Source organism: Myotis lucifugus, unplaced genomic scaffold (genome assembly GCF_000147115.1).
Source record: "Myotis lucifugus unplaced genomic scaffold, Myoluc2.0 scaffold_1013, whole genome shotgun sequence".
Lineage (NCBI taxonomy): Eukaryota > Metazoa > Chordata > Mammalia > Chiroptera > Vespertilionidae > Myotis > Myotis lucifugus.
Window position 1 is genome coordinate 99,007 of NW_005872061.1, and position 17,389 is coordinate 116,395.

The 17,389-nt window shown below is 45.7% G+C and overlaps 1 protein-coding gene across 1 annotated transcript; it reads left to right on the forward strand.

Annotated features, from left to right (window-relative positions):
* The first annotated feature begins 181 nt into the window (after positions 1–181).
* Positions 182–17,205, forward strand: LOC106695277 (chromatin assembly factor 1 subunit A-like). The gene is made up of 7 exons (XM_014449082.2): positions 182–501; positions 3,377–3,427; positions 4,404–5,266; positions 11,746–11,802; positions 15,731–15,960; positions 16,211–16,271; positions 16,953–17,205. Exons 1-7 carry the CDS (start codon positions 201–203, stop codon positions 17,040–17,042), a joined length of 1,653 nt encoding a protein of 550 aa, XP_014304568.1. The 5' UTR covers positions 182–200; the 3' UTR covers positions 17,043–17,205.
* Positions 17,206–17,389: the final 184 nt, after the last annotated feature.

Genomic DNA, 17,389 nt, shown 5'->3' on the forward strand with positions numbered 1-17,389 from the left:
ACCTGCACCCTACGTAAAACGTTTCGTCATGACGTAAAGCCTTGGCCCTCCCTCTTCCTATGGACCAGTCCCACGCACTTAGCCAATCACAGTGTCGATCTCTTGGCTTGACACCTCCCACCCCCAATCGCAGAACACCTTCTTCCCACGGGCCGCCCAGAGAAAGCCCGCTTCTCCGCGGGAATATCAGTAGGGGAGCTATGGGAGGAATGGAAGCCACGGATCTCGCGAGGATACTTCCTGCGCTCCTCATTTCCCGAGGCGGGACCTCACGTGACGCCATCTTGTCCAATCGGCGCGCGGGCTGCGGGGGTCGCCGCGGTTCCCGCCAAATACGAGCGCGGCGGCCGCGGCAGCAGCGGCGCGGGCGGGAGGGCGAGCAGGAGCCGCCGCCGGAGCGTAGCCCGCGCCTCCGTCGCCCGAGGGGACCTCGAGCAGCTGCCGGGACGATGTTGGAGGAGCCGGAGTGCGGGGCTCCGGGCGCCAGGGGAGCGGCCGCAGGTCGGTTTGGGCCCGCGCGGCGGGGTAGTGGGGGCGCGGCGAGCGGCCCTTTTTGGGCCGATTCAGTGGTTGGGGACAGACGGGCCTCCCGGCCCCAGGCCGCTTCTTTGAGCCTGATGTTCGGCCGGTGGGGTCGTTACAATCCCGAGGAAGGGCCTTGCCATCCAAAGGGCGCTCTCCTTGAGGTTATTGTTGCGGCAGCGACCGTTTCCCCCCGTGTTTTTGCGTTAAGTTCACTCCTCCGGGGCCCTCTGCGGTGACGGGTCATTGTGGCCAGGAGGGGAAACTGAGACCCAGGGAGGCGAAAGGGCCAGCTCTGCAGGTGGCGTTTGTGTGCCCTGAGCAAGTTGGACCCTGCAGCCACCCTCTGGCCGGGTGGGGAAACTGAGGCCCGGGGTCACATGGGCTCGGAGACGGTAACAGTTGCGTCTGATGGTCAGGGCAGGTCTAGGGAAGGGGCCTGGGTGGTGGGGATTGTCAGGAGCTGGGACTCCCGCCTTCTCATCCTCCTGGATATACAAGGTGAAGACCTGTCTTGCTCCACCCAGTGTCTTGGTATGGGGGTTTCTAGTACCTGGCAGGCCCCGGAAACAGGGTGGTGAACCAAAGAAGACTAGCTTGCCCTCTCGCCAGCTTGACTCCTATTTTATCCCCAACTCTTGGCATAATGCTTGGCACATAGTAGGTGCCCGATATGTGTTGGTTGGCTGAATTAAGAATTGTTAGGGACATCAACTACTAGACTAATTCAGGGTTTCTCAACCTCAGCACTATTGACATTTGGGGCCCTGCTATGCCCTTGAGGGTGTCAAGCGGCATCCCTGGCCTCCACCCATTACATGCCAATAGCGACCCCTCCTCCCCAATTGTGACAACCAAATGTATTCAGGCATTGGGGGAGCGTGGGGGGGGGGGGGCAGAACCAATGCTCTAATTGTTTCCAAATTTGGGGATTTCACAAAGTAAAATTCATATAATTAAGTTGGGGGGACTGAGTGTCCTTGACAGTCATTTGACTCAGTAAGGTTGTTTAATTAAAAAGCAAAAAGAACGTCACCTGCTATGACCATACTATTATAAAAGGAAAGGATATTTTAACACCAAGTAGAATTAGAAGGGTTATATCAGAATAAAGAGCAGTGGTGAGTTTATACTTAAGTGTGTTAGCCTTTGAACAGTCTGGATTCCTGGGTGGGGTCGCTTTTTAGGTTGACCTGAGCTTGTTTCTGGACCCACATCACTTCTGTTCCACTTGCATCAAAGCTAGTGACTCAGGACCACACCAATAAATCCTTGTGATTGTCCTAAAAATAAATTTAAGTGGCTAAAGACGACGTATTCTTCACTTGGTGTGGGGGAGTGCGAATCCATGTTTTTGGTAACAGAAAACTGGAGAATGGTATTGTCTTGAAATGGGTAGAAAGGAAGTATGAGTCTTCTGGGTACCTTATATTTCAAGCTTGGGAGGAGGGAGGGCAAGTTTCATCTATGGACAGCTGAGTTTTTCAGAAAGCTGTGGTTGCTTTTAAAAAGTATTCACTTGTATGTATCTTTTACAAAACGTACATAGATTGCCCAAAATAATCTAGATTTTTCCAAACCAGACCTCCTGGCAGGTATGAGTTTCTAAATTTATATTTAAATATACTTATGGTCATTTTTTGCACCATTTTTAATATTATTAGATGCTTTTCTTGAGATTTTTTTGGGGGGATGCAGGTAAACTTTTCATTATTATTATTGGTTTTAGAGAGAGGGAGGGATAGAGAGAGATAAACATCGATGTAAGAGAGAAACATTAATCTGTTGCCTCCCGCACACACTCCAATTGGGGCTCGAACCTGCAACCTGTATATGTGCCTGACTGGGAATGAAACCCATCATCTTTCCGTGTACAGGATGACACTCCAACCAACTGAGCCACACTGGCCAGAGCTTCCTTTATTATTTTTTGACAGTGCTTCAGCTCCTGCCTGGCCAGCTCAAAATGCTTTAAGTTGTATTACCTTCATAAACTCTATTTATTTTTTAAAATATATTTTTATTGATTTCAGAGAGAAGGGAGGAGAGAGAAACACCAGTGATGAGAGATAATCATTGATCAGCTGCCTCCTGCTTGCTCCCTATTGAGGACTGAGACTGAGCAGGCAACCCAAACATGTGCCCTTGACCGGAATCGAACCCCGGACATTTCAGTCTGCAAGGCTGACGCTCTATCCACTGAGCCAAACCAGCGAGGGCCATAAACTCTATTTTAAAAGAAAATAAACCTTATTCTAATTTTATAGAACTGGTTGGATTGAAGGTGGATGTTTTGAGTTCCTATTAATGGTTACTTGGGTGATACAGTGTTTTATCTCTTCTTCTACTATTCTCCTCTTCATTGTTGCAGTTACTCTGTTCATTGGTTTCCCCCTGTGTGCCAGACCCTGAGTTAGGCCCTCCAGGTACAGTGTAGAACAAGTCTCCCTGCCATCCCAGAGCTGGCTTTCTGTAGGAAGAGACATGTTAAACAGTGTAAATTTCAGAGCGATTAATGCCACAAGGAAAATAAACCAAGAAGGTGTGACAGTGTACAGGCAGGATTTCTTAACTTATTAACATTTTGGGCCATTTAATTAGTTGTGGTGGGCCATACTGTGTATTGTAGGACATTCAGCAGTATCCCTCTCTTCTACCCACTAGATGCGAGTGGCAACCTTCCCCCAAGTCATGGCAACCAAAAGTGTCCCTAGACATTACCAGCTCCTCAGGGTGAGGGTGGCAAAGTCACTCCCACTGGGTAACCACTTTGTACATAGTAGATGCTACTTATGTGTTTACTTTCATTATTTCCAGCATTTAATAACATATCCTTTGACATTTTTATTCACAGTAATGGATTGCAAAGACAGACCAGCTTTTCCAGTCAAGAAGTTAATACAAGGTAACTTTCTGGGAATGGGTTAATATTTGTTCCTAATTTATATCCTTCATTGTCTCCCCAGTTATAGTTCTTCATTCTCTTGAGCAGAGGTCCTCTGTAGCAGTAGTATCACAGTTGCTGGTGGGGAGAAAAACAGTTGCACTTTACATTTGGAAGCCTGGGGATGCATTTTATTATACCTGTTTCCCTAGGTTCCCAGGAACAAATCAGAGGTCACTGCCTTTACAGCAGCCTTTCTTTACTTCCCCCCATTGACATTTTGTAATTTTTCAGGGGTGGGGGACTGTCCTGAATATTGTAGAGTTTAGCAGCATCCCTGATCTCTTCCCCCAAGTCGTGACAACCAGACATTGCTAGATGTTCCCTAGAGCAGCGGTCGCCAACCTTTTGGACCTCATGGACCACCAGTGATCCTCGGACCACCGGTTGGCGAGCGCTGCCCTAGAGGGCACAGCTGCCCCAGTTGAACCATTGTTGTACAGGAAGATAAATGTCCCCAAATCCTTTTGTGTAAAAAAAGGAGTGCATTTACACTGTGAATGAGAGAGAATATTGATGTGAAAGAGACACTTCGATTGGTTGCCTCCTGGGGGCAGGGAGCGAATTCCCAACCCAGGGAAGGCCAAATTAATGGCTGGATTGTATTAAAAACCATGGTTTCTGGTTTTTAAAATTTGGTATATAGTTTCCTCCTGTAACAATTTGCTTTCTCCTCTGACAACTGATAGCAAGTTTGGTGGTGGTAGGAATTGATTTAGGGTAATAGTCTCCTGAGGTTAAAAGATTAGGGGCAAACCATAGGACCCACGGGCATACTTGCTTTATAGACTGTTAAATTATGAAAAGACACACACACACACACACCAGGCCCCGCAAGGTTGGGTCATTTTGAGCATATGGAATGTTCAAGTATTGATCAGTTGTCACTCTGCACACTTTCGCTGTATGGATGGTCTCCTTCTGTCTTTTATTTCAGCTCGTCTGCCCTTCAAGCGCCTGAATCTTGCCCCAAAGGAGAAAACCGAGGACGGAGCGGACAGTACAGGAAGCTCTCCCAGTGCTCCTGCACAAAGTCAAGTACCCGATGTGGAAACCTCTTTGGACAACTTGGAGAACAATTTTCATATGGGTTCTGACATAGATTTTAGACCAAAACTTGTCAATGGGAAGGGTCCCTTAGATAACTTTTTAAAAAGTAGAGTCAAAACCAGTATTGGCGAGACCACAGTCATCATTGATTTGACAGAGGACTCAAGTGACCAACCAGACAACATTTCAGCCTACAATAAACTAAATTCTGCAGCCTGTCCCTCCTTGGAGGAGGCTGTAAATAGGGTCAGAGAAGAAGCTGGAGATGAGGGGGGGCTGCCAAAGGCTAGTCAGAAGGACGAGCTAACATTTTCTGAAGAGACCCTTTTAGACATTCCATGCAAAACAGAGGAGGAGGGTACTGGCTCAGGGGGCACAGAGAGGAGAGGAGACGCACAGGAAGCATCTCAGAGCTGCCCCAAGTTGACAGATGGTCCGAGAACGTGCTCAGAGAAGGACCAGGACAGTTGGAGCGAAGCTGGAGGCATCTTGTTCAAAGGGAAGGTGCCCGTGGTGCTCTTGCAGGATATCCTGAGTATAAAACCTGGAGCCAAGTCTCCAACCATCTCTCTGGACCGGGACACGCCCTCCCGGAGGGAAGTGCTAGAGTCTAGCCACGGAGAAGACTCTGTTCTCAGCCATTCCTCCCTGAGTTCTTCCTCTCCTACCAGCTCACCTGAAGGGCGGTGTGCTTCCGAAAATCAGCACAACAGTCCCAGTACCTTCCCCACCCTCACACCTGTCCGCAGAGTGAGTATCTCCCCAAATCCCAGCATGATAGTGCTGATGGTGTTTCTAATCCAGCCCCTTTTCATCCTCGGACACGATGCCCCTAGGTGGTGGTTAGAGGCTGAGTGAATGGGGCCACTAACTAGGTCTTGTAACTTCTGGTGCAGAATTTTGATCCTTTTCAATATCAAATACCATCAGAGGTATTCAGTGATGAGTACTGTACATTGGGTTGTGTTGGTGGCTGGGTTAATCACCAGTGTGTTGAGGCCATTTTGGTAGCTTTCGTTGTTCACACCTAGTTTGTAGTCCGGTCAATTTAGTCATTTTAGGAAATGATGGCAGTAAGTAGGCAACTAACTTCTCAGCTCCCTCCACTCCTTCCTGTTAGAACACAGACTTGTGGGGGTGGTAAAGAGTCAGTCAGTGTTGGTGAAGAGACCCCGAAAAAGCAAGAAGACTATTATGGGGAATTCCGTAGAGTCGACTCTAGTCAGCATGGCCACCAATCTCTTTTGTTGTTAATTCTCACCTGTGGATGTTTTTATGTTGATTTTTAGAGAGTGTGGGAGGGAAGGACAGAGAAACATTGATGTGAGAGAGACACATCGATTGGTTGCCTCTGCTCTCACCCTGACCAGGGCCCAGGATCCAGCCTACAACCGAGGTACATGCCCTTGACTGGAATCTAGCCCGGGACCCTTCAGTCCGTGGGCTGATGCTCTATCCACTGAGCCAAACCAGCTAGGGCATGGCCACCCATCTTAAAAACCTCACTCTAAGCAGCATAAACAAAAGGATTTTTAAGGATCACAGAAGGCTGACTTTGTTACCTGTGTCTGATCAGCACAATGGCAAATGTCACTGTTTTCAGCTGTCCTTAAGGTCTTGTAGATAAAACTGATAAAATCAGTTAAGAATCCCAAAGTGTGTCTAAAGATGTTTTGGGTTTTTTGTTTTGTTTTGTGGAACCTTAGTTTGTTCATCTTAGGTTGATATTGTTGTTTTTAATATATAAAGTTGGATCTGGGGTGGGTTATTTAATCTCTATTTGCTTAATTTGACTCTAAGCCACCAACCTTGATCACTTTCTGAAATTTGATCTCTAAGGCGGCGGTCGCTAACTGGTGGTCCGTGAGGTCTGAAAGGTTGGCGACCGCTGCTCTAAGGAACTCATTTTTCTAGATGATTCCATTTCTTGTTTTTCATCTCCTAAGTATAGGAGAAAATGGCTTCCTCTGTGGGTTCATAAAATATCATCTAAGTTTCTCAGTGTGGTAGATAATGCATTTTTAGTTTTTATTTTATTTTTTTAAAATATATTTCTATTGATTTTAGAGAGAGAGAGGGAGGGAGAAACATCGCTATGAGAGAAACATCGATTGGTTGCCTCCCGTACTCGCCCTAACCCAGGGATTAAACCTGCAATCTAGGTATGTGCCCTGACCAGAAATCGATCAGGACATTTGAATCGGCGACATATCAGTGCATAGGATGATGCTCAACAACTGAGCCACAGAGGCCTGAGCTGTTACTCAGACTCTCAGAATCAGAATTTGAGCCCTTCTTGCTGTCAGCCATATTGTTGGGTCCATCTAGTTGGTTGAAATCCTTTCAGACTGATGGTAATCCTTTATAGAACTACTTTATCATGTGATGTGTCACAGCCAGTTAGCCTGGAGAACAGGACATTACATTTTTCCATTCTTAATAGCTTTATTAAGTTAATGCTCATAGTCAAACCTGAGAATTGGGAAGTCACATAGTTGGTCATTGTCATGAAACAATGTTACTCTGTCCACTGGCCCAAATGGCTCTAAGACAGCTGAGCATGGGAACTAGGTGTGCTCAGTTTAGGAAGTCCTGCATCTGAGATGCTAAGTCTTACTTTGAGCAGAGGCTTGGGGTTTTGAAATGCTCTAGAAGGCATTATTATCACAGCTTTGCAAGTCATACACATTGCAAGTGGTAAGGGCTCAGGCTGTCCCAGAGCCTGAGGCAGAAAATTGGGCCATTCCATCACAAGAGTGGAAGTAGAGCCCCCTGATACTGGGTGACACCAAAGGCATGAAAGTGAAATGACTGGATTTCCTGATTTGCTTGTGCCTTTTGTGATTGGTACAGAACTTGAACAGCTTTCCCTGCCTTGGCATTTGAGATTTTCCTGATCCCTGTTACTGTGGGGAACACTTTGTTTTTCCATTTTCCTTTGCCACCTTCTTTCGAGAGTATAGCCAGACACTTGCTGGAAGCTTACAGATTGTTTCATATTACCATGTAATGTGTGGTTTTTACTGCTCTCTGTTAGTCCTGGAGTTGGTACCACTGTGTTTAGGAACTCCTAGGCATTCACTTGTCCCCTATTTTGTGTGTTGTTGTTTTGGTTTTATTTTTTGTTTGTTTTCTTGTGGGGAGCTTGTTAAAATGCAGGTCCTGCTGTCCCTTCCCAGGGATCTAGAGACTCTCACTTTGGAAAAGAGTAGTTTATAACACCTTTTATTACTAGCTTAAAGAGCTTTATTTAGCACTAGAGGCCTGGTGCATGAAATTCATGCACGGGCGGGGGGCTCCCCCCAGCCCAGCCTGCACCCTCTCCAATCCGGGTGTACACTCACATCCCTCTCACAATCCTAGACCTCTGGCTCCTAATCGCTCGCCTGCCTGCACGCCCCCAACTGCCCCCCCGCCGGCCTAGTCACCCCTCACTCTTCCCCCCTGCCAGCCTAATCGCCGCCAATCCCCTCCCCCTGGTTGCCCCACGCAGCCTGCTGTTCAGTCATTTGGTCGTCCCTCACTAACCCCCCTGCCGACCTGGTTGTAGGCAGCCATTTGTGAGGGTGTGAGGGTCAATTTGGATATTACCTATTTATTATATAGGATAGGATTAGAGCTTTTTACCACTTGTGGTAGAACTATTTCCCAAGTTTGTTTGCAATTAGATGTGCTAATTATTCCACAAATGATAATGTTGATACAGTTGTGTTTCTGGGATCTTTGCCTTGTCTCTACAAATGAGCCCTAGATCACTGAAACTTTTTCACGTATACTTTTAATTTTATAAGTATTAAATTCTCCATGTTTAAAAAGAATTATTAAAACATGACAGTCCCCTTCTTCTCCCCCAGGTTGTCATTATCATCTTGACAGTATCATTTTGTTTTCTTATGTGAGTGTACACTGTAAATTTGTTTCTTTTTCATTGGAGGGTGTCTCATTTTCTGTATTCGGATGGGAAGAGGTATCTTTCTTTAACTGCCTGTGGTGTGGATATACTGCACTTTACAAAGTCAGCCTGATGATGGATATTTCTGTTGTCTCTAATTCTCTGCCTGTGCAGAATGGTAATTGTAATGAACTTCCTTCTACATGGATCCTGGTGCTGTTCAGTAGGTTTGTGGGCTCCCATTGAATAATTTTTCTCCACTTACACTCAAATATGGCTGGACCAATTTGGGTTGTGTTGTTTCCCCTCTGCCTTCTCCTGCTGTTAAATTTTCAGCTGCTGCTGCTGAGCCCTCCTCACCTCATTCACTGCTTATCTGCTCTGAGCTTGGATATTTGATCTTCTTATGTATAAGGAGAGCAGAATAAACAGGATTCTCATGAATAAAATGTAGAAATTTTAATTCACAGGCACGGTTAAATCTGCTTTCACTGGAGGTAGTTGGTGTATGTTTCAGCCTCCTTCTGAGATCCTGGGTTTTATTTTTGGCAGTTATGTTCCAGAGAGATAAAACGTGTGGCCCATGATTTTGAGAGATAAAATTATATTAGACCAATAAGGTCCTCCCAGTTGTCTAGTAAAGATACTGGTTTTATATTAAATCATAATTGCTGAGGTTGTTGCATGTCATTACAGTGGCTCCTGATATTCATATTAATTCTAGTATTCCTGGACTCACAGCAAAGGGAAAGCAATGTAAAAGGCACTAGATTCTGCAGCTGAAATTCCACAAGTATGGGCAAAGATTCCAGTAACACAACTGTATCAACATTATCATTTGTGGACTAAGTGTGTTCCACCACCCATCACCACCCCCAAATACTCATATATGAGTCTGGCAATCACATCCATTATAATCTTTGAACACAAAATAAAGGACAATGACAGAGAAATATAGCAACTTACAAATTCTGCTGTTAAATCCTTTACTGTGGGGGTGAAGCCCACAGACTTGGCAGCTGAAGTGGATTCTGAGGGGGCAGGTGCTTTTTCTTAAGCCCTTGGTAGGCTTTGGTAACTGGCATTTCAGTTGGCACATGCTCACTTGGGCATAGTCTCTGTGGCATTTGAGCTCAGCCTTTTCCTATAGGAAGGCTGAGTTCAGAAAGAACTTGGTATGACAAGAAGGATGCCTTCTTAGTCTATTAATCTGTAAGTTTTATTCTGTCAGAGGTCTTAGTCGAGGCTGAGGCTTCCCTAGATAGAGAAATCATGCTTATATAGTTTTGTCAATATGTCAGGCTATCGTAAGATAAATGGACCTTTGGTTTTCCGGCTCCACTTCAGTCTTATGTTTTGGCTGCCTGTCCAAGTCTGAACTCTCTCCCCACTGCTCTTCAACCTAATGGTTTGGTTCTTAGCACTCCCTGCTCTGCAGAGAGCTTAGGCCAATAGTCTGAACTGTTCATATATTTTTTTTACAATATGTTTTTATTGATTTTTAGAGAGAGAGGAAGGGAGAGGGATAGAGAGATTAAAAAAAAAAAAGTCAATTGGTTGCCTCCTGCATGCACCCCTACTGAGGATTGAGCCCGCAACCCAGGCATGTGCCCTGACTGGGACACGACCTCTTGGTTCCTGGGTCAATGCTCAACCATTAAGCCATGCCAGCCAGGCATGTTCATATTTTAATCCGAGACCATTTGGCCAGCATGGTGCATGAATCCAACCATGTGTCTTAAGAAGTCCTTGTCACCACTCTCAGTTTGAAGCAGGGTGATAGAAAAAGTTATGCTCTAGAACAGCCGTGGGCAAACTACGGCCCTCGGGCCGGATTGAAATGAATAAAACTAAAAAAAAAAAAAAAGACCGTACCCTTTTATGTAATGATGTTTACTTTGAATTTATATTAGTTCACACAAACACTCCATCCATGCTTTTGTTCCGGCCCTCCGGTCCAGTTTAAGAACCCATTGTGGCCCTCGAGTCAAAAAGTTTGCCCACCCCTGCTCTAGAATATATATTTTTTAAAAATATATATTTTTTATTGATTTCAGAGAGGGAGAGATAGAAACATCAGTGATGAGAGAAAATCATTGATTGGCTGCGAGAGAGAGAAACATCGATCAGCTGCCTCCTGCACATCTCCCACTGGGGATGTGCCCACAACCCAGGCACATGCCCTTGACCGGAATCGAACCCGGGACCTTTCAGTCCGCAGGCCGATGCTCCATCCACTGAGCCAAACCGGTTTCGGCTAGAATATATATTTTTTAAAAATATATATTTTTTATTGATTTCAGAGAGGGAGAGATAGAAACATCAGTGATGAGAGAAAATCATTGATTGGCTGCTTCCTGCAGTCCTCCTACTGGGGATTGAGCCCACAACCCAGGCATGACCTCCTGCTTCATAGGTCCATGCTCAACCACTGAGCCACATTGGTCAAACTAGAACAGTGATGGCGAACCTTTTGAGCTCAGCGTGTCAGCATTTTGAAAAACCCTAACTTTGGTGCCGTGTCACATATAGAAATTGTTCGATATTTGCAACCATAGTAAAACAAAGACTTATATTTTTGATATTTATTTTATATATTTAAATGCCATTTAACAAAGAAAAATCAACCCAAAAAATGAGTTCACATGTCACCTCTGACACGCATGTCATAGGTTCGCCATCACTGGACTAGAACATAGGGATTCTTGATCAGATTGCCTCCTCTGGCAAGTTGACCTTTTTTCTTGAGCATTCACTCTGCATTCTAAAAACAGAACTGCACCGGGCAGAGAGAACAGATTGGTGGCCCACAGGAATCTAGCCTGTAAACATGTTTTATTTGATTCACGTAGTGTTCCTTTTTAGACAAAATTTACATAAAATTGACAATTCTCTCTCATAAATTACCAGTAAGAGCTCTATCCTCTTTGGATAGGGTATGTCCTCTCTAGTTAGCTACAAATCATACCACTCCCTGTCATCCACATTGCTTTTATTCTCAAGCTTGCCTTGTTTTTCTTGTGTTTGCCCCCCTCCCCTGCCCCCCGCAAACCTGTCATTCATTTGTGTCATCTGCCTCTCCCATTTTACCGCTCATCCCTAGATGCACATATGTGTACTTCACTGCAGTTTATGACCCCACTAAGATATTTTGGTTCTGTATGGTGAAAACTGGTCACCTGGAAATGTTTTCATTTTTCTTGTTTTGCAAATAAGTCCTTAATAGTGTGGGTCACTTGTTCCCTTCTTCCCTCTCCCCAAAGGACTGTGTAATGTGTTAAATGTGTTAAAGTGACCGAAACAGTCCACATTTAAAGATAAATGTCTTTCATTTCAGATAACTAAGAAATTGGTCAAAGGTTCTGTTGAGAAGAACAAGATGAGACTACAAAGAGTAAGACTTTTTCCCTGAAATAGAAAATTAACCTGCTGTGATTTTTGCATTAAATATAAGCTAAGCCCTTTGCCTTCCATCAGCCCAATTATTACCTCTCCTGGCTTATCCTGACCCTTGTAACTCTTGCTTCATTTTACATATCGGCTTGGTAGACTGAATCATTTTTAGCTTTGCTGATGCTTAAGGCTTTGCATGTAGCCTTTTCTAAACTTTTATTATTATCACTAGAGGCTCGGTGCACGAAATTCGTCCATAGGGGGTGGGTGTCCCTTAGCCCAGCCTGCACTCTCTCCAATCTGGGGCCCCTCAAAGGATGTCCAACTGGGATCGGGCCTAAACGAGGAGTCTGACATCCCTCTCACAATCCAGGACTGCTGGCTCCCAACTGCTCACCTGCCTGCCTGCCTGCCTGATAGCCCCTAACTGCTTCTGCCTGCCTGCCTGATCACCCCCTAACCACTCCCCTGCTAGCCTGATTGACACCTAACTGCTCCCCTGCCAGCCCAGTTGCCCCCAACGGCCCTCCCCTGCAGGCCCAGTCACCCCTAACTGCCCTCCCTTGCCAACCTGGTCGCCCCTAACTGCCCTTCCCTGCAGGCCTGGTCGCCCCCAACTGTCCTCCCCTGCAGGCCTGGTTCCCCCCAACTGCCCTCCCCTGCAGGGCTGGTACCCCCCACCCCAACTGCCCTCCCCCGCTAGCCATCTTGTGTCCACATGGGGGTGGCCATCTTGTGTGTTGGAATGATGGCCAATTTGCATATTACTCTTTTATTAGATAGGATAATAATAATTGTGTATCCTATTATAACTTAAAATAGTCTTCACAAGAACCTAGTCCCTTTCCTTGCATCCCAGCTCCTACAAATAGATTTAGGTTCCATTGCTTCCCCTACACTTGGTGGGTGATTACTACTTAGTGATCCACTTCTGAGTCATGGATTCTGTTATCTGGGGCTCTCCACATTTCACACACATCGGTGCAGGGGCCTTCTTTCTTATTGCCATGAAGAACAGAGAAGGCCATTGGGTTTCTCCCTCCCATGCCAGCTCACGGAATGGGCACTGATTAATGACATTTGGCTGTCTATTCACCAGGTGCTTTGTGTGCTGTCCATCTTATGGCTGTGTTCGATTTTTGTAGGTCCAATTTTGATGGCTTCTTTAGAGTGTATCTCATTCTCCATTGGGATACCAGAGAAGGCCACATGTGGGTGGGAGTGGAGATGGGACTCAAATATGGCTAAAGAGACCTGATTTATCTGATTGACCCGTGACTTACAGAGCCCTCTGTCTTCTTACAGAGCAGAGTAGAGCTGCTAGACTCATTATTAGATCCAGACCAGGCACCTTTTTAAGTATCCTATGTGTCAGGTGAAGGTGCTGCGGATACTCTGAGAATTGAACATTCAAACATCTTTTTTTTAATTGTTACTTTATTGTTGAAAGTCATATAGATATCCCGTGGCTTTTATTAAAGCAACCAAAGGGTTATCAGGACAGAAGGTAGAATATTCTCTAGAGACAAGGCATAATCATACACCCAGACTGACAGAGGAGCTGTCAGGCTCCTCACCTTGGGAAGACCATCTTTGGTGGTAATGTAATGGTCCTTAAAAGTTACCCTGTGCTGTGTTAGAAGCTAACTGCTCTTCTGGTCATGAATTCAAGATTCGTTAATAACTCAGTGCCTCGGGCCGCATGCCAGTTCTTTGGAATGAGGGACTGATGTGCTAAAACAAGGCATTACCGCTTTAACAAGTATCAAAGACATTAGCTGCTTTCTCCTTAGTAATACAAATTACTCGTCCTTTCTTCACATCTACCTTTCTTTTCAGATCCTGAGAAATTGTTTTAAAGATTAAAAATAATACTTGTTTCTTTGCTTTTATTTTTTATGGTTATCATCTATTCTCAACTGTTTTAAGACTTTACCCATTAGGTTCCCTATCCTTGCCTCATCCAATCTTCCATTTTAAAGAAAATAAAATAAACCCTGTCATCTGGTATGAATTTGGGGGTATGGAAAGAAAAATGCTTTTGTGCCTGGCCTGTGTAGCCCAATGGTTGAACCTTGACCTTTGTACCAGGAGGTCACGGTTCGATTGCCGTTAGGGCACATGCCCGGGTTGTGGGCTTGATTCCCATTGGGGGGCATGCAAGAGGCAGCCAATCAAAGATTCTCTCTCATTATTGATGTTTCTCTCTCATCGATGTTTCTATCTCTCCCTCTCCTTTCCTCTCTCTCTCAAAATCAATAAAAACATACTAATAAAAAGAAAGAAAAGAAAAATGCTTTTGTTTTAAAGGCAGGGATGTGAAATCTATAGGTGTTTCTGTCTTTATCTTAGCACAGATTTTATTAATTTAAGGGGGGGAGTGAGAAAGAGAAACATCGATTTGTAGTTCCACTTATTTATGTATTCATTGGTTGATTCTTATATGTGCCCTGACCCCACATTGAACCCACAACCTTGGTGCATTGGGAAGATGCTCTAACCCAGCGGTTGCCAACCATTCGGACCTCGCGGACCACCAGTTGGTGACCGCTGCTCTAACCAACTGAGCTCCCCAGCCAGGGCTTTCCCACAGATTTCTGATTAAATAAAAGCAGCTCAAATGAATAGCGGGCATCCTGCATAGGCAGCCCAGGGGTACTTATTTAATCTTTTTTAATTAAGTAAAATTCCAGCCAGGAATCGAATTGTGACTTCCTGGTTCAACCACTGAGCCATGCAGGCCAGGCAAGAAAGTATTTTAGTCCTAGCTGGTTTTAGCTCAGCGGATAGAGCGTCAGCCTGTGGACAGAAGGGTCCCAAGTTCAATTCCAGTCAAGGGCACATGCCCAGGTTGTGGGCTTGATTCCCACGGGGGGGGCATGCAAGAGGCAGCCAATCAAAGATTCTCTCTCATCATTGATGTTTCTATTTCTCCCTTTCTCTTCCTCTCTGAAATCAATAAAAATATTTAAATAAAATACTTTATTTTTGAGGGTATGTATTTTTTTTAATATATTTTTATTGATTTCAGAGAGGAAGGGAAAGGGAGAGAGAGATAGAAACATCAATGATGAGAGAAAATCATTGATTGACACGCCTTCCACTGGGAATTGAACCCAGGACCCCTCAGTCCGTAGGCCGACGCTCTTATTTACTGAGCCAAACTGGCTAGGACAAGAAACTATTTTAAATGAATCTTATTTTGAATGGCCCACAAGGTCCTGTGACAATAGCTAATTCTTACAACGGAAGGAAATGTGATGGAAAAATCACTTCCATGTATGGATGTTAACCATCAAGCTTCTTCTAGAGCTGGTTCCTTCATTCTTCCCTCCCTCCCCCCCCCCTTTTTTTTAATTCTTTATTGATTTCAGAGCGGAAGAGAGGTGGGGAGTTATAGAAATATCAATTATGGCCCTAGATGGTTTGGCTCTGGATAGAGCACCGGCCTTCGGACTGAAGGGTCCCGGGTTCAATTCTGGTCAAGGGCATGTATCTCAGTTGTAGGCTTCTCCTCGGCCCAGGCCCTGGTCAGGGAGTGTGCAGGAGGCAACCAATCGATGTGTTTCTCTCACATCGATATTCCTCTCTGTCTTTCCCTCTCTCTTCCACTCTCTAAAAATCAGTAGAAAAATATCCTAAGGTGAGGATTAAAAAGAAAGAAAGAAAGAAACATCAGTGATGAGAATCATTGATCGGCTGCCTCCTGCACGTCCCACACTGGGGATCGAGCCCACAACGTGGGCATGTGCCCTGACCAAGAATCGAACCGCTACCTCCTGGTTCATAGGTCGACACTCAACCACTAAGCCACGCCAGCTGGGCCATTCTTTCCCTTTCTGTTTGAACATATTGTCCCCATGATGCTGACCTGACCCTTCCCGGGAGGTCTGCAGGGACACAGCTGTCCAATTGTCTCTTGACTGCAGGATAAGGAGCGTTTGGGCAAGCAGCTGAAGTTACAGGCCGAAAAAGAGGAAAAGGAGAAGCTAAAAGAGGAGGCCAAGCGTGCCAAGGAAGAAGCCAGGAGGAGGAGAGAGGAAGAGAAAGAGCTGAAGGAGAAGGAGAGGCGCGAAAAAAGGGAGAAGGAAGAAAAGGAGAAGGCGGAGAAGCAGCGACTCAAGGAGGAGCGGCGTAAGGAGCGGCAGGAGGCCCTGGAGTGAGTGTCCTCCCAGGGCGGCCTGGGCATTCAAGGGCCAGGCTGCTGCCCCTTCCCTCCTTTTCTGTATCTTCCCTGAGGAAGGGATACAAAAAGCCTCTGCCCTGGTACCCTCTTCCCCTCTCCTGCCTCTGTCTTCCAGGGACACTGTGCAGACCCTAACTGACCTGTGGGTTCTTGTCCAGGAACACAGGCTTTGTTTGTGTGCTTGGGGCACTGGTTGGCTAAAACTGAATTTCATGTCCCATAGGGCTAAGCTGGAGGAGAAGAGGAAAAAGGAAGAGGAGAAACGGCTGAGAGAGGAAGAAAAGGTAGGCATCCTCCCCAGAACCTCCATGTTCTATTCTGTTTGAGAAATGGATCCTGGAATCCTCATAAGCAGGGTTTTTGCCTATTGCTGCCCAGTGTTCCCTAGGTCATGAGAAGCCCAGTGGCCCCACAGGGACTGGCATGTGTGTGTTCATATGTTTTCTTTGATTGTGGTCATGCTGGCCTATAACATGCCTGCTGGCTGGACACCCAGGCCCTTCTGTCTACAAGAGCACCTCTGACACTTTGAGATTGCTTGGTACCCAGTTGAGAGTTGATAGGTTTTGAAAGCTATCATCAAAGTAATGCTTTCAACTTAAAAATGTTCAGGGTTTGCCCTGGCTGGTATAGCTAAGCAGTTAGAACATCGGCCTGAGCACCAAAGGGTTGCGGGTTCATTTCCTAGTCAAGGGCACATAACTGGGTTGCAGGTTAGATATCTGGCTCCAGTTGGGGGGCATGTAGGAGGCACCCAATCAATGTGTCTCTCACATCAGTGTTTCTCCCTCTCCGTCTCCCTCTCGTCCCCTCCTCCCCCTCCCTTCTACACTCTCTAAAAAGCAATGGAAAAAATATCCTCTGGTGAGGATTTAAAAAACCACAAGGTTGGGGTTTAGTTCTAGGGGACTTAGCGTTTTTGAAAACACACCATTTTTATTTCTTCATCTTCTATTATATTGCAGCGCATTAAAGCAGAGAAAGCCGAAATCACGAGGTTCTTCCAGAAACCAAAGACTCCACAGACCCCCAAGGTGAGCAGCAGCTTTATTTAGCCTTGCTTTTCATCTCTGTCAGGCTCTTCCTTTGGAAAAATAAAAAGCTGTTTTCTGAGCAGAGGGGCCTCCGCTTGCACAGGGAGCTTCTATTTCTGGTAGGGCCTGGAGATTCTCGTATGTCCTTGAAAAAGCAAAAAGTGGCACATTTGCTAATAAGACTGTCGCATGTTTAGGGATCGCTTCATGAAAAATTTTGTGTGAGTCGCTCTATGGGGCAGGTAAAGAGAAGACCTAGTCCTTACCGTCTGGACTTTATGCACAAGATGGGAAGCAAGGTTAAGCATAAGACAAGAGCCCAGCCCGTGACCGGTTTGGCTCAATGGATAGAAGCGTCCGCCTGCGGA

Bases quoted from the DNA above. Each gene is read 5' to 3' on its own strand.
- LOC106695277 (XM_014449082.2), top strand. From the start codon at position 201: ATGGGAGGAATGGAAGCCACGGATCTCGCGAGGATACTTCCTGCGCTC. The intron at 3,428-4,403 runs GTAACTTTCTGG...CTTTTATTTCAG, and splicing joins AGTCAAGAAGTTAATACAAG to CTCGTCTGCCCTTCAAGCGC. The intron at 5,267-11,745 runs GTGAGTATCTCC...CTTTCATTTCAG, and splicing joins CCCTCACACCTGTCCGCAGA to ATAACTAAGAAATTGGTCAA.